At 38.4% G+C, this 13,042-nt stretch overlaps 2 protein-coding genes and 1 long non-coding RNA gene across 5 annotated transcripts in view; 1 reads left to right on the top strand and 2 right to left on the bottom strand.

Annotated features, from left to right (window-relative positions):
• Positions 1-828: 828 nt before the first annotated feature.
• pgpep1l (pyroglutamyl-peptidase I like) lies at positions 829-10,387 on the top strand. 3 transcript variants are annotated; one of them, XM_037768747.1, is made up of 6 exons: positions 829-966; positions 1,037-1,089; positions 1,165-1,281; positions 3,395-3,609; positions 3,685-3,882; positions 10,252-10,387. In XM_037768747.1, the coding sequence occupies exons 1-5, from the start codon at positions 936-938 to the stop codon at positions 3,857-3,859; spliced, it is 591 nt and encodes a 196-aa protein (XP_037624675.1). In that variant the 5' UTR covers positions 829-935; the 3' UTR covers positions 3,860-3,882; positions 10,252-10,387. The 3 variants fall into 3 exon arrangements, with proteins under 3 accessions (XP_037624675.1, XP_037624677.1, XP_037624674.1); XM_037768749.1 differs by lacking the exon at positions 10,252-10,387 and having other exon boundaries at positions 1,165-1,221; positions 3,685-4,182; XM_037768746.1 differs by lacking the exon at positions 10,252-10,387 and having other exon boundaries at positions 3,685-4,182.
• On the bottom strand, positions 4,831-8,847 carry LOC119487685. The gene is made up of 2 exons (XR_005206761.1): positions 6,208-8,847; positions 4,831-6,166 (listed from the first exon to the last, which is right to left on the bottom strand). It is a non-coding gene; the product is annotated as an uncharacterized LOC119487685 (long non-coding RNA).
• The window catches only part of igf1ra (insulin-like growth factor 1a receptor), an 88,127-nt gene continuing 84,048 nt past the window's right edge, over positions 8,964-13,042 (bottom strand). Inside the window, exon 21 of the mRNA XM_037768743.1 lies at positions 8,964-10,713. Coding sequence (XP_037624671.1) covers positions 10,182-10,713 — 532 coding nt within the window. The 3' untranslated portion in view covers positions 8,964-10,181. The remainder of the gene's footprint in view (positions 10,714-13,042) is intronic.

The raw sequence follows: 13,042 nt of genomic DNA, 5'->3' as shown, positions 1-13,042 counted from the left end.
TATTTTGATAAATTCTGTCATGTCTATTTGTCTGCTTTTGTTTTTTTTGTATTTTAAAAAGAAAAAAATCTTCATAAATAAAATATGTTAAAGAAAAAAACAACAATGGGTCTAAATGATTGTCTTGTATAGACATGTTAACTGAAATTTAATATAAATATGTTGTTTTGTATTTAGTTTTGCTTTATAAATTCCTGCTTTGTCTTGAAAACTGCATTTTGTTACATTGTAATGCATCATTTCCGGTAAAATAATAAATTTTAAAAAATAGATAGATAGAAGATAGATAGATAGATGGATAGATAGATAGATGGATAGTAACTTTATTGATCCCGAGAGAAATTCATGTTTCCAGCATCACAGTTCCATAGTGCAAAACATGTTAATAAAAAGGCAGTAATAAAGTTATTAGTGCAAACTACAAAAAAATATACCAGATATAAAAATACAAGGAGATGAAGAAAAACTGTTAAAACTGAATATAGTGCAGGGTAACAGCTGTGATACACGACTGTTAAAAAGTGAATATAGTGCATAAATAAATAAATAATAATAAATGAACAGCTAATTTTTCAGTTATTCTAATTGTAATAATAAAGTATTAAAAATATGTTGTAAATATGAGTACATGTTTTCGTTTTTTTTAAATGGCGTGAAAACAAGCCGTCAGTTCAGTGTTATTATCAGGCTAATTAAATGTGTGACTTGTTTGAGTTACCTGTAAATTGGATGTCAGAATGAACTGACGGTACCTGAATGCATCACCTGCACATGGGCTCATCATTTTGTGTTTATTAGCCGGAGAACAGCTCCACCAGGCGGACACAATGTGCGCTGCAGGAGCTAAAATAAGCCTGGTTGTTTTTCTGGTGTCCTGATATTATCAGTGCGTAACAACTATCCCTCCTTACTGACTGTGTCAACTGAACTGCGTTATGACTGGAGAAGAAATCGTGGTGGTTACAGGTAAAGAAGTGTTTTCTCATGAATACATGAACTCTTCAAACAGGTGTTCATTGTTAATCCCTTCTGTTAGGCTTTGGACCTTTTCGACAGTTCTTAGTGAACCCCAGCTGGAAAGCAGCCCAGGTAATGCTGCTAGAAAACAGTGTTTTACATGTGAGACATAAAGACTTAAACATGTCTAATATGTCTTTATTTAAGGGTCTGAAGTTGGTCGGATTGGGAGAGCAGACTGATGTTTCCATTAAGGAGGTGCCAGTGAGTTATGTTAAGACTCAGGAGGTCATTGCTGACATTTGGCAAACTCTTCACCCAAAGGTAAAAAAAAATATAAACAGCACCAGGACCAGAGCTATTTGATTTTGTAGTAATTGTATTTCCATTTATTTATTTATTTATATATATATATATATAGTATATATATATATATATATACTATATATATATATATATATATACTATATATATATATATTTATATATTGTATATTATATATATATATATATATTATATATTATATATCATATGTTATATTTACACTTACTTTGCACTTACTACAAAATCAAATAGCTCTGGTCCTGGTCCTGTCTAAAAGGATATATCCTTTTATTTCCTATAAACCTAGAGTCTAATTTAGATATATAATTTATAACAATTTGAATTCAATTCAAACCATCAATATCCACCACCAGTTTTTATTTATTATTTTATTTTATTTTTATCTTATTATTTATTTATTTATTATTTGTTAAAACCCCTAAATTCCCAGAAAATCTACAGAAGTCATGACCTCAGTGTCCTGGATGGTAGCTATACAGACCCTGGTGGAGATACTAAGTGGTGTCTTTGCTTTCAGTCATGTAGTTAACCTCAATGGATGCCTAGAGGGACGGACTTGATTCCAACGAGCTTCAATAATATCCACAGTATATGAGCATCACTTACCTGCTGAGTTGGGTTGTTTGAAGGTCTATAGGTTTGTTTGGGTTGCAGCTGGTGAATGTGCTGTGCGTAATTACGCTTAACAAAATGAAGAAACTATAAATCGAAGCATGCATTAAAGTACTCAAACAAAGCGTAGGCCTTAGTTTAACATAAAACATAAATGAATAAGCGAAAACAAATGATCCTTTTTGCATATAGCATGCGAGAGTTTGAGAACTCCTCTCAGCGTGCTCATGTTATTCACCTGTGTGTCTGCTGCTGATGGGGGCGCGTAGTGATTGCGTCATTTGAAACCCTAAATGCGACTCCTTGTAGTTCTTTAGCACAACAAACAAAAAAATGGCTTCTACACTAAATGTTGAAACTAGGGCTGTCAATTGATTAAAATAGTTAATCGCAAATTAATCACGCATTTTTTTTTTATCTGTACCTTAAAGGGAGATTTGTCAAGTATTTAATACTCTTATCAACTTGGGAGTGGACAAATATGCTGCTTTATGCAAATGTATGTATCTATTTATTACTGGATATCAATTAACAACACAAAACAATGACAAATATTGTCCAGAAACCCTCACAGGTACTGCATTTAAACTGATCTCCTTGTTCCATATTCGACCTGTCGAACACTTCGATCCTGTAATCTCGGCCTTTTATCCATCCCCCAGTCAAACCGCAAAACAAAAGGTGATTGTGCCTTTTCTGTCTTAGCCCCAACTCTCTGGAATCACCTCCTCCAGGACTATTAGAGCTGCTGAATCTCTGGACTGTTTTATGCGGCTTCTAAAAACCCATCTCTATAGGCAAGCCTTTCTATAGGCCTCATCCACGTGTGTGTTTGTTTGTTTTTGTTTGATCTGTTTCTCATTGTTTCTGTGTTTCATATTGTAATTTTTCCTTGTTTTTTTCATTGTTTGATGTTTCTTCTTTTGTGTGAAGCACTTTGTAACGGTGTGTTTTAAAAGGTGCTATATAAATAAAGCTTTACTTACTTACTTACTTACTTACTTAGTTATTTAGCATAAAAAAATGCTCAAATCATAACATAGCAAACTGCAGCCCAACAGGCAACAACAGCTGTCAGTGTGTCAGTGTGCTGACTTGACTATGACTTGCCCCAAACTGCATGTGATTATCATAAAGCGGGCATGTCTGTAAAGGGGAGACTCGTGGGTACCCATAGAACCCATTTTCATTCACATATCTTGAGGTCAAAGGTCAAGGGACCCCTTTGAAAATGGCCATGACAGTTTTTGCTCGCCAAAATTTAGCGCAAGTTTGGAGCGTTATTTAGGCTCCTTTGCGACAAGCTAGTATGACATGGTTGGTACCGATGGATTCCTTAGGTTTTCTAGTTTCATTATACGTTATTAACGCGTTAACTTTGACAGCAATATTTGAAACGCAAAATTACGCGCTGATTAAGTTATGAGAAGGTGAATATCTCACTTTAACTTGTGTGTGTGTGTGTGTGTGGGTGTCCCAGTTTACTGTACATCTGGGCGTATCCAGAGGGTCCAGTGTCTTTTTGGAGCAAACAGGGAAGAACAGCGGATACAGAGACAAAGACGTGTGCGGCTTCTGTCCTGAAAGTCACTGCTGTGTGGAAGGAGGACCAGAGAAACTGGACTCAGTCGTTAACATGAGGGCTGTCGCCAAACAAGCGGGACCGGATGTCATTTATTCAAGAGATGCTGGCAGGTATAGGTATCACCTTCCTGCTGTGAAGACACATATTCAACAATAATGAGATAACGCTTTCTGTTGTCCTCTCAGGTACCTGTGTGATTTTGCATATTACTGCTCGCTGTATCACGGCCAGAGCAGAGCAGCCCTCATCCATGTACCCTCATCTGGCAGCCTGGCCTCAGCCCACAGACTGGTCCCTCTGCTGCAGACCCTCATCCACACCATGCTGGAGCAGCTGGAGGACCCTTTAGAAACCACATGAAGAGATGATGACAGTAGATTGAGGTAGATTCCTCTAATAAAGACATTTCACACCACAAAAACTATAACACTGAACGACGTGGAATAGAAACCGTGGCCTCAGAAAGAACAAACAATAAAAGTTCTCATTCATTTATTTATTCAAAATTTCAGAAAAAAAAAGAAAATACAAGAAATTCTCAGATACACATTTGGAGATGGCATGTCAAAAATACACCATCTCAGTTATAGGTGTGAAAAAACTTTTGAGGCCTCAGATACAGAGCTTGAAAAAAAGACAGTCTAGTGAAGGTTTCTGATTATTTCTTTTCTCCAATCAGGTAATGAACACAGAGATTTTGTGAAAGTACTGTAATAAAATAATAGCAGTAAACCAAGGCCCCCTCAGAAGGTACTATAGGAATGCAAATCATAAAAACAGAGGCATGATAATGATAAACCTCAAACTTATTATTGCAGTTTGAATGCACTGACGCATCCTCCATAAACCTGAGGTTTGCATGAAGAACATTCAGAAGAATGAAGATGATAAAGAAGTTGTTTTTAGTTAGTTACTGTATGTTTACGCTGAAATCTGGTAATGCAAAAAAGCAACTATAGTGTGAAGCTGTAAACCTATTATCTTTTTTCTAATCATGTCGTTTACTCTTTACCATGACTACCCGTAATCTACGCAACATCCCTGTCCTGTACATGTCCATGTGTTTCTTTAAATGCTGTAGTTATGACGAGTTTGTGATCTAACGGCAACTAGTAATTCGCCTCACAACAGGTCGATGTAGTGTCTACTCCCAGAAGTGAAAAGTTTGTATTGTATCATTGCATACATCCAAACGGCAAAACGTAAATGCACAGATATGTTAAGTGACTACACAAGCTGTTTGCTTGTCAGTGGTGATTTCTGTACCGATGTGATATTCAGCAGCAATCAGAACCAAAAAATCCTTCACTCTTTGATTCTCTTATATCCTCTTAAATCATGCACAGATAAATTCTGAAGAAAAACCCAAATTGAGCACCCAGATTTCACATTAGAAGTTACCCATTGGCCTATTTTTTTTTTTTTTTTTTTTTATTGCTTTTGGGTTTTAATTTCAACATGAATTGTTTTTACCATCCCAGAAGCCCTTGCACTGAGACAGCACTCTCCAAGTCGCCACTTTGAGCAGAACTGAAGTTTGAGATGTAAAAGCTCCTTTTGTCACCTTCACGCTCAACATTTTTGATGACAATATAAGATCCACTGAGGTGACCGTTTAAACCAGCAGCATTAGTGTAAAGTAGCAGTACAAATAGGCCAGAAAAGGCGTGTTGAGTTTACTTCCAAAACGCCAAAAGTGGTGGAAATTCGCTATCACTACAGCGAGAACGCCATGGCATTCAGCAGGTAGACTTGGACAGGGGAAGTGATGGCGTTCATGTATACACAAAGAGTTTACGGGGTAAAAAAAAAAAAAAAAAAGATGACAAATGATTGAAAGTGTCCATTTTTTAGGACTGAAGATAGAAACATGGAGGTGGAGTTGCTGCTATCTCTACAAAGGTTTTGTGTACAGAAATGTCCTTGTTACATTCACAGCACTGATCCATACAGTATATATATATAACTAAATGCAATGTTTTTGAATGACATCTGGATGTTTGAGTTGTGCTGTAACCTCGCAGCATTACAGGCTACAGGTAAACAGCGAATACATTTCTTTTTCTTGGAGGTCAATAAAACATTTTTTTCCCTTTTTAAATATTCCCCATGATAACTGTTCGGACTTCTGTATAAATGCATTTTTAGATGAGAAAACGAAGATTTCTCAAAGGTTTTGAGGATTTAAGGTTGTGACAATATGTTGGGGAGTCAGAGGAGATGGGATATCGGATGTTGATGTTGTGCCCCGGTCTCATATAGACCTTTTCATTGCCATTCTATTGCTAGGGCAACCGCTTTGGTCCAAGATCACTTCCTGTCAGCTACTGCATCAACAAACATCGCAACAGGAAATACAAAGGGACCCATTTAGGATGTTAATGTTGTCAAATTTGAAAAGGTCTATACTGCACCTGCTCCAAGCCTTGTTACACTATATCCACTCAAATTAAAGTGTAGGTTGACAAGTAAGGGATAATGTACAGCGAGCTGGTCATTGTGAAATAAACCCCAACAGGGCGATGCGGCTTCACAGAGGAGTCATGCATCGCACTGAAGTTGTACATTATCCCGCTTATTACACGGCTACTTACTTAAGAAATCAAAAATTGGACACAAAAACAGTCCGTCAGAGTCCGACATCAGAACTGCGCCCATAGCAACGGCCTGTTGTACATAGCAACGGTCTGTTATACATAGCAACGGACTGTTATACATAGCAACGGTCTGCTATAAAGAAATAACAGACCGTAAAACGCTGTGATCGACCAATCAGAACTGAGTATTCAACAAAGCTGTGTAATAAAATGATGTAATATTTTCTCACCTAAATACCAGACAACAATTTAAACTGATTCTGCGGAGAACTAAAGCACACTGTACTGATGTCCTCTCCTTTGTATTCTCAGAGATATAATTTTACTTTTTGAAATCGGTGGGCTGAACTTCCAACACAGATATTCCATCTCCTGACCTAGTCCGCTTTGTGAGGTTTATCTAGATCCCTGTGGGGTTGTATCCAGATGATGAGGTTTCTATACAAACTGATGAGAGAGTGAGATGTACTTGTTTTTCCATACATTTAAAAAGAGTGAGGTAGATTATATACTTGAAGGGAAAAAAAACAACCTTTTTTAAGTCCCCCAGTCATGACACCAAAGAAAATACATACAAAAAAATCCAACTTTATACTGAATCATGGGGCATGTATACAGTGATTTAAACTGATATCACAAAAGGAAAAATAAAAAAATAAATAAATAACACTCCTACAGAAAAAAAAAAAAAAAACTTCAAAGAGAGGAGAAAAAAAAAATCACCAGGGAACATTTTCCAAAAAAGATGAGGAGAAATCCTTCAAAACACTTTTCACTATTCAGCCTCCATTTTAAGACCTTTTTTTTTCCATTCATGACATTGAAATGTGTTCCCTTCCCTGGACTTTAACCCATCCTTTATTTGGTTTTCAGAAGCAGTGATTATGAAGACAAACAATAAGACCTGTTCTCACTATGAAGAAGTAGCAGAAGTGGCGTTATATATATATATTGCGCTTGAGAGTGTCGAAGAAGTAATACAAAAAGGAAGAAAAACAATTGAATGGTTGAGAGATGGTTGGCATAATTAAGGCAAACGAGACAACCCAATTAGCCCTATTGATTCGAGAAGAGGCAAGAAACGGATGGGTTAAAATGCCAGATCTGGTATAAAGTAAATATCTCGTACGCTGACTTCAAAAGGAGGCACCGGGGGGGAAACAGGTACAGTATGATGTCGAGGTGAGTGAGGGGCCAGCGGGGAGGAGAGAGGGCACTACTGGACTCAACAAAACATGATAGGGGGGGAGGAAACAGGGAGGAAACGGGGAGGTACAAGCTGAGACAAGTAGAGGACGATCATGAGAATGTGTGGAGAAAGCAAAGCCTTTACTTTGACCTGAGATTGAGTTGCACCTAGAGGGCAATGCTAGGCGCAGTGCTAGACAACAAGTACAAAAAAGGGTGCAGAAAGTACACACTCACACGCCGAGCTAAGGTGTCCATTCCAAATAATAATAATAATATTAATAATAATAAAATAATATAGACATCCACGAAACAAATACAGGAGGAAAGATTTCATAAAAATAAAAGGCAATGAACAAAATATAGTGTTACAGAAAACCTTTTGGGGTAACAGAAAAACTTTTATATCTAAATCATCTTATTTATTTTTTTTAGTTTTTTTTTTAGTTTTTAAACAGAGTTTGAAGATATAAGAAATGGACTGTAGTGGAGACCATAAAATACCAAACCTGAAGGATTTCTTTTTATATATACATATATATATATATACATATATATATATATGTATATATATATATATAACATCCAAAAGAGAAAAAAAAAGAATAAAATAGCAGCTTTGTTCTGTACAGACATAGAGGCAAACATTTTGAACCGTAAAAAGGTTTTAAAAAAGTGACAAAACCAATGATGTGTATAAAAACGATCCTGCAGTCTAAAATACAACTGTAAGACCTTTATATGTGTTTGAAATGTAGAGAAACTAATGACTATTCTAAAAGAGACCTGCTGTGATTTGAAAGTCGTCTCTAGGCTACTAAAATCCGATCCAACGGCTTCTCGTCGTCTGTCTCAGGTCTCAAACTGTCTGAGTCTGTTCTGTTTGGGGTATTTGGTGCCATTTAATCTGAACAGCAGCATCAGAGAGAACGACGTTCACCTCCCACATGAAATGCACAGTTTAAAAAGATGTCAGATACGGTTTGAATATGTGAAAGTGGAGGCAGAGTCGTATCCCTTGATCGTGACGTTCAGTGATTTGCAGTGTGAGACTTATGTTTAGATTTTTTTGTTTTTATTAAAACAAAGACAGACTGAGGCTGTGATTCAGAGTTGGCTGACTCAAGAAGAACCAGAGTGAGGAAGGGGGAAGTTTTCGTTCTGAAGGGACTTGCAAACAGAACGTTTTGGTAAGCCAAACTATAGGGCAAATATAGGGCTGCAATGAATTAGTATTTTCATTATCAATTAATCTGCTCAATTGTTTGTGAAAAACCCAAACATATATAGTTCACTATCAAATAAAAAACAGCAAATCCTCAAAAGTGAGGAGCTGGAGAACCAATGAAATTTGGTTTAATCAATTACCAAATTAGTTCTTCACCTTCAATCTTTCTTAAGATTAATTTTTACCGATATCGTGTCTGTGTGATTGATTTTAAATTAGGGCTGCAACTAACGTTTATTTTCATTGTCAATTAATCTGCCGATTATTTTCTCGATTAATCGATTAGTTGTTTGGTCTATACAATGTCAAAAAATGGTGAAAAATCTTAATCAGTGTTTCCCAAAGCCCAAGATGACATCCTCAAATGTCTTAATTTGTCCACAACTGAAATATATTCAGTTTACTGTCATAGAGGATTAAAGAAACCAGAAAATATTCACATTTAATAATCTGGAATCAGAGAATTTTGACTTTTTTTTCTTATGAAATTACTCAACCTGATTAATCGATTATCAAAATAGTTTGCGATTAATTCAATATTTGACAACTAATCGATTAATTGTTGCAGCTTTAATAGAAATAACATTAAATTTGATTAAAGAGGCCTTTGCTTACATTTCAAATGCTGAATGAAACAGTCGTGCTGGCCTCTCTATATGCAATTCACTTAAAATAAATTTAGTGTTGCATTTCTCCTCTAAGTATCACAAGGCTTACTAGATTTATTCCTCCCCCGATGCAGACGCTGCATGTCCTGAGATAACTCTGACTGCAGGTGTGAATGCAGCCCGTCTCAACAGTAACGCTGTATTCTGTCCTGTGATAACCCCCAACACACACACACACACAGCTGCTCCAGGAGCAGCCAGTACTAAAGATAAGCACGAAGTCTGAATACCAACCAAACAATGCTGGTATTATTTCCCAGACGGACTGATCTCAACTCTGAATCACAGCCTTAAACAAGAAGGGAGACCTGTATGAAACTGAAGGAAAAGCTGGATTTGGCAATAGTTTGGCAGATACACAATAGGCCCTCCTCTTCCATTTTGACCCGCTCTTGACGGGATCGTAGAAACATCAACAGGAAAATTAAACAATGATCTCAGTCCAAACTTTCTAATCGAGGCATCCTCACATGACATGAGCCGGCCTGCTCATGCAAACAAAGTCATTTTGATGGAAAGTCATTTAGAAATGGAGCCATATTATAGAGAGAATCACGTGTTTTTGTATAAATACACACTCAGATATCCACAACATCCTCTCTGAAATCATCAGGAAAAAAGTGCTCTTCTGTTGGATTTGCTGGCAGATATGCTAAAAAAAAAGATGCTCTTTAAGTTCGTGTCTAAATCTGTAAGTCAGGTAACATGCCTGCATTGTTTTCCTTCTCGAAGGACTTATGTAACAACGACTGAAATACAGGCGGCACAAGAAGGAGTTCCCCAGTGTCGAGTCTGAGCCGCCAAACTCCAAATGCTTTAGCAGGTTTCTCAGTTTTTAGAGTTTATGTTTGACCTTAAAGGAGTGGAGAGACCATCTACTGGCACACAGTAGAAGAAAGTCATTTCTTACCTCGTCCATCCCTCCTTAAGAGATGGAGGAGAGGTTTGTGTTACCCTGTGTAAGAGGAGGAGGAGGAGGAGGAGGAGCGGCTGGTCTGATATCAGCAGGCCGATGACTGGGGCAGTGGTAACGCCCGTTCGTTCTTTCTGCCCCCATTCATGTGTGCATAGGGTTGCAACTCGTCAAAGTTGGGCCGCAGCACCACAACAGGCCCGTTGGCCGAAACATGTCCTGAGTGCTTGTCCAAGGCTTGGCCTGGAGACGCCAAGGCCGAGGCAACCGGGCCCGGGGAGGAGGGAGACACAGCTCCTAATAATGGAGTACTCGGGCCTTGCATGGGCGATAACTGCTGGGCAGAAGGAGGCGGCGTGCCTCCCGTACACCCCGACGACGAAGGGGCGGCGGCAGCAGTAGGGGGCTGCCTGGTGGATGCAGGGTCCAGTGGAATGTTCTCCATGTTTTCTACCTCCATGTCCAGCTCCTCGGTGTCCGGCGGCTTGTTCTCCTCGCTGTAGAAGAAGCTCATTTCCCTGAAGGGAGGATCCAGTTCATCTTTGATGCTGCTGATGATCTCCAGGAAGGACGGACGCATCTTGGGATTATACTGCCAGCACATCCTCATCAGCTCAAACCTGCAAGTGATGCACAAAATACAAAAAGGGGTTTGTAATGCACAGTAGATCTTTGATGGGTTTTTTTTTGTCATTAAAAGGTTAAAAGGTTCAGATTCTTTTAAGCACTATGTCTCACTGTGTGAAAGTGACTGGGATCATTATTTTGTGTGTAAGGCAACATCAGGATTGACTTAAACACTGCTTTCCTAACTTTGTAAAACTAAATGTAGCATGTATATATACAATAGTCACAAACTGTGGATTGTGTCCCTATTTCACAGTGCAATTGTGCTACTTCACAGCCAGGAGGAATGATTATAGCAGCCAGCAACTCTTTCAATATACACATGTGTATCATGAGAGTATTGTGATAAGACAGACTTGAAAAGATATGAACCTATCCTTTAAAACTTTAGAGTGGGAAGACTTCACGTTTCTCACCAGCAGGTGGCAGGAGACACTGAAGTTAAAGCTCATTTCAATACTCTGGCACTAAAACAATCTGTGTGTTCCAATACCGGTACTACCATACTATTTTGTATGCTAGAAAAAGATTTAATATGTCCCAATACATAGTATGTCAAATGTAGTATGCCAAAAATACCAGGATGTCCTACTATATCCGGTTACATTTTGCAGTATGCAAGCCAGCATGCTTTTCTGGCTATTCTGACCCACAATCCTCTGTGATATATCAGCAAGAGGGTCAAGTTCAAGGCGCAATATTATGATGAAGAAGTAGGTCCCAACAGTACATACTTTGTAAGGGCAGCTGCAGTATGTACTAAAGTAAAAACAAAGAGATTTGGAACGAAGCCTCAGTTCACTATATTGATCTTGAAAAAAACTATGTAGACAGTACATTATATAGTATCGTAAACTAGACTAATATATCGTACTGCTTCTCACTAGATTACTGCTACAGTAAATTTCTGATTATTTATTCTATTTAGAAAATAATTCTGTGCCTTTCAGAAGAGTAAAACAGACAGAAAATATAACAAAAACATGTTACATGCACATAAACAGGCCCAGCTTTTTGTCTTTCACTTTTTGTTTGCATTCCTATATTAGTGCGTGTGAACATAATGTACTGTATGTACCTTTAGCCTGATGGCAACAGCTCATACACACTAAAAAAAGAAGTGTGAATTCATTTATACCTGTGTTTATCTCTTGGATTTCCTGATTCATTTCATACAGGTTTGTTGTTGACAGGTACTCTTAGAGAACACGCCAGTTCAAAGGAGATATCTAACATTTGGCTGTGTTTTATTTATTGCTACATTACAACATGTACAGTAGGATCAGTAATGTAGCATGTACTCAGCAGCACAGTAAATCAGACGTAAGGTTACTGTGCCAGGCCGGCAGCCGAGCTTTGGGAACGTCAAAACAACATCATAAAAGGGAGAATTATTACAGTTTTGTGTGGTGCTACACCACACACCACAACTTCAATTATACACAAACAAGCTAAGAATACTCTCTAAAGGCCCGCTGACATAAACACCTCAGTCATCTCTCCTCTCCGCTCTTACTGTTCCCTCTCTCTTGTTTTCTTTCTCTCCCAGTGGTTTCTTTGCAGTCTACAACAGCCTCTGCAGCTGGGTGCCAGCTCCCCTCTGCACAGAGGAATTATGGGTAGAGTTTTTCCTAAGCACGCGCCTCGCTTCATACTCTGAAGCAGCAGGGGGTGCGGCGGCTCTGGCTTGTTTTTCAGCAGCGCAGCAAGTGTCTTGAAGTTGACGTTCAGATGTCCAAACCCGGGCGGCAAAGACCTCCCATGAAAAGACGTGTAATGCTTGGAGCCGGGCCGGCGCTCCGGGGTAACCTGCCCGCTGAAAACTCTTCCCCCCGCCATCTGTTGCTGAACATGAGGCTTGTTGATGCAAATTTAGAAAACAAACACTGCAGTAAATCCTAACTTCTTGTCAGCATTCTGCCAATCATGGCACACACGGACACATGCTATTACCATTAAGCTGAATGCACTTCCAGTAGATTTGACCTGTCACCAGTGGGACGTGAGCTGGTACATTCAGCTGGCATGAAAGAGCTCCTCAAGGTCAAACAACATCTAATTCACTTGTTATTTGTGAACTGCTTGTTTTTTTACATCACTTGTGTTTGTTGATGTTCCTGTTCATGCACATTTGGTACATTTAATTCCATTTTAACAAACCAAATGTGCTGTTTAAATAAAGTTTTACTGACCGAGCTTCAACTTGTAAGCAACCTTGTTGACCAACAGGGCTGCCTCGGTTCTGTGCTCTCTTTACTTTTGTTCTGTTTAGCTTGATATCTTTGTTTAGCTGTACATCTGTATCACGTCTTTAAAGGGCCC

The sequence above is a fragment of the Sebastes umbrosus genome, chromosome 4 (assembly GCF_015220745.1).
Source record: "Sebastes umbrosus isolate fSebUmb1 chromosome 4, fSebUmb1.pri, whole genome shotgun sequence".
Classification (NCBI taxonomy): Eukaryota; Metazoa; Chordata; class Actinopteri; order Perciformes; family Sebastidae; genus Sebastes; species Sebastes umbrosus.
The sequence above is the reverse complement of the archived record's forward strand: the minus strand, read 5'-3'. Positions and strand labels throughout refer to the sequence as shown.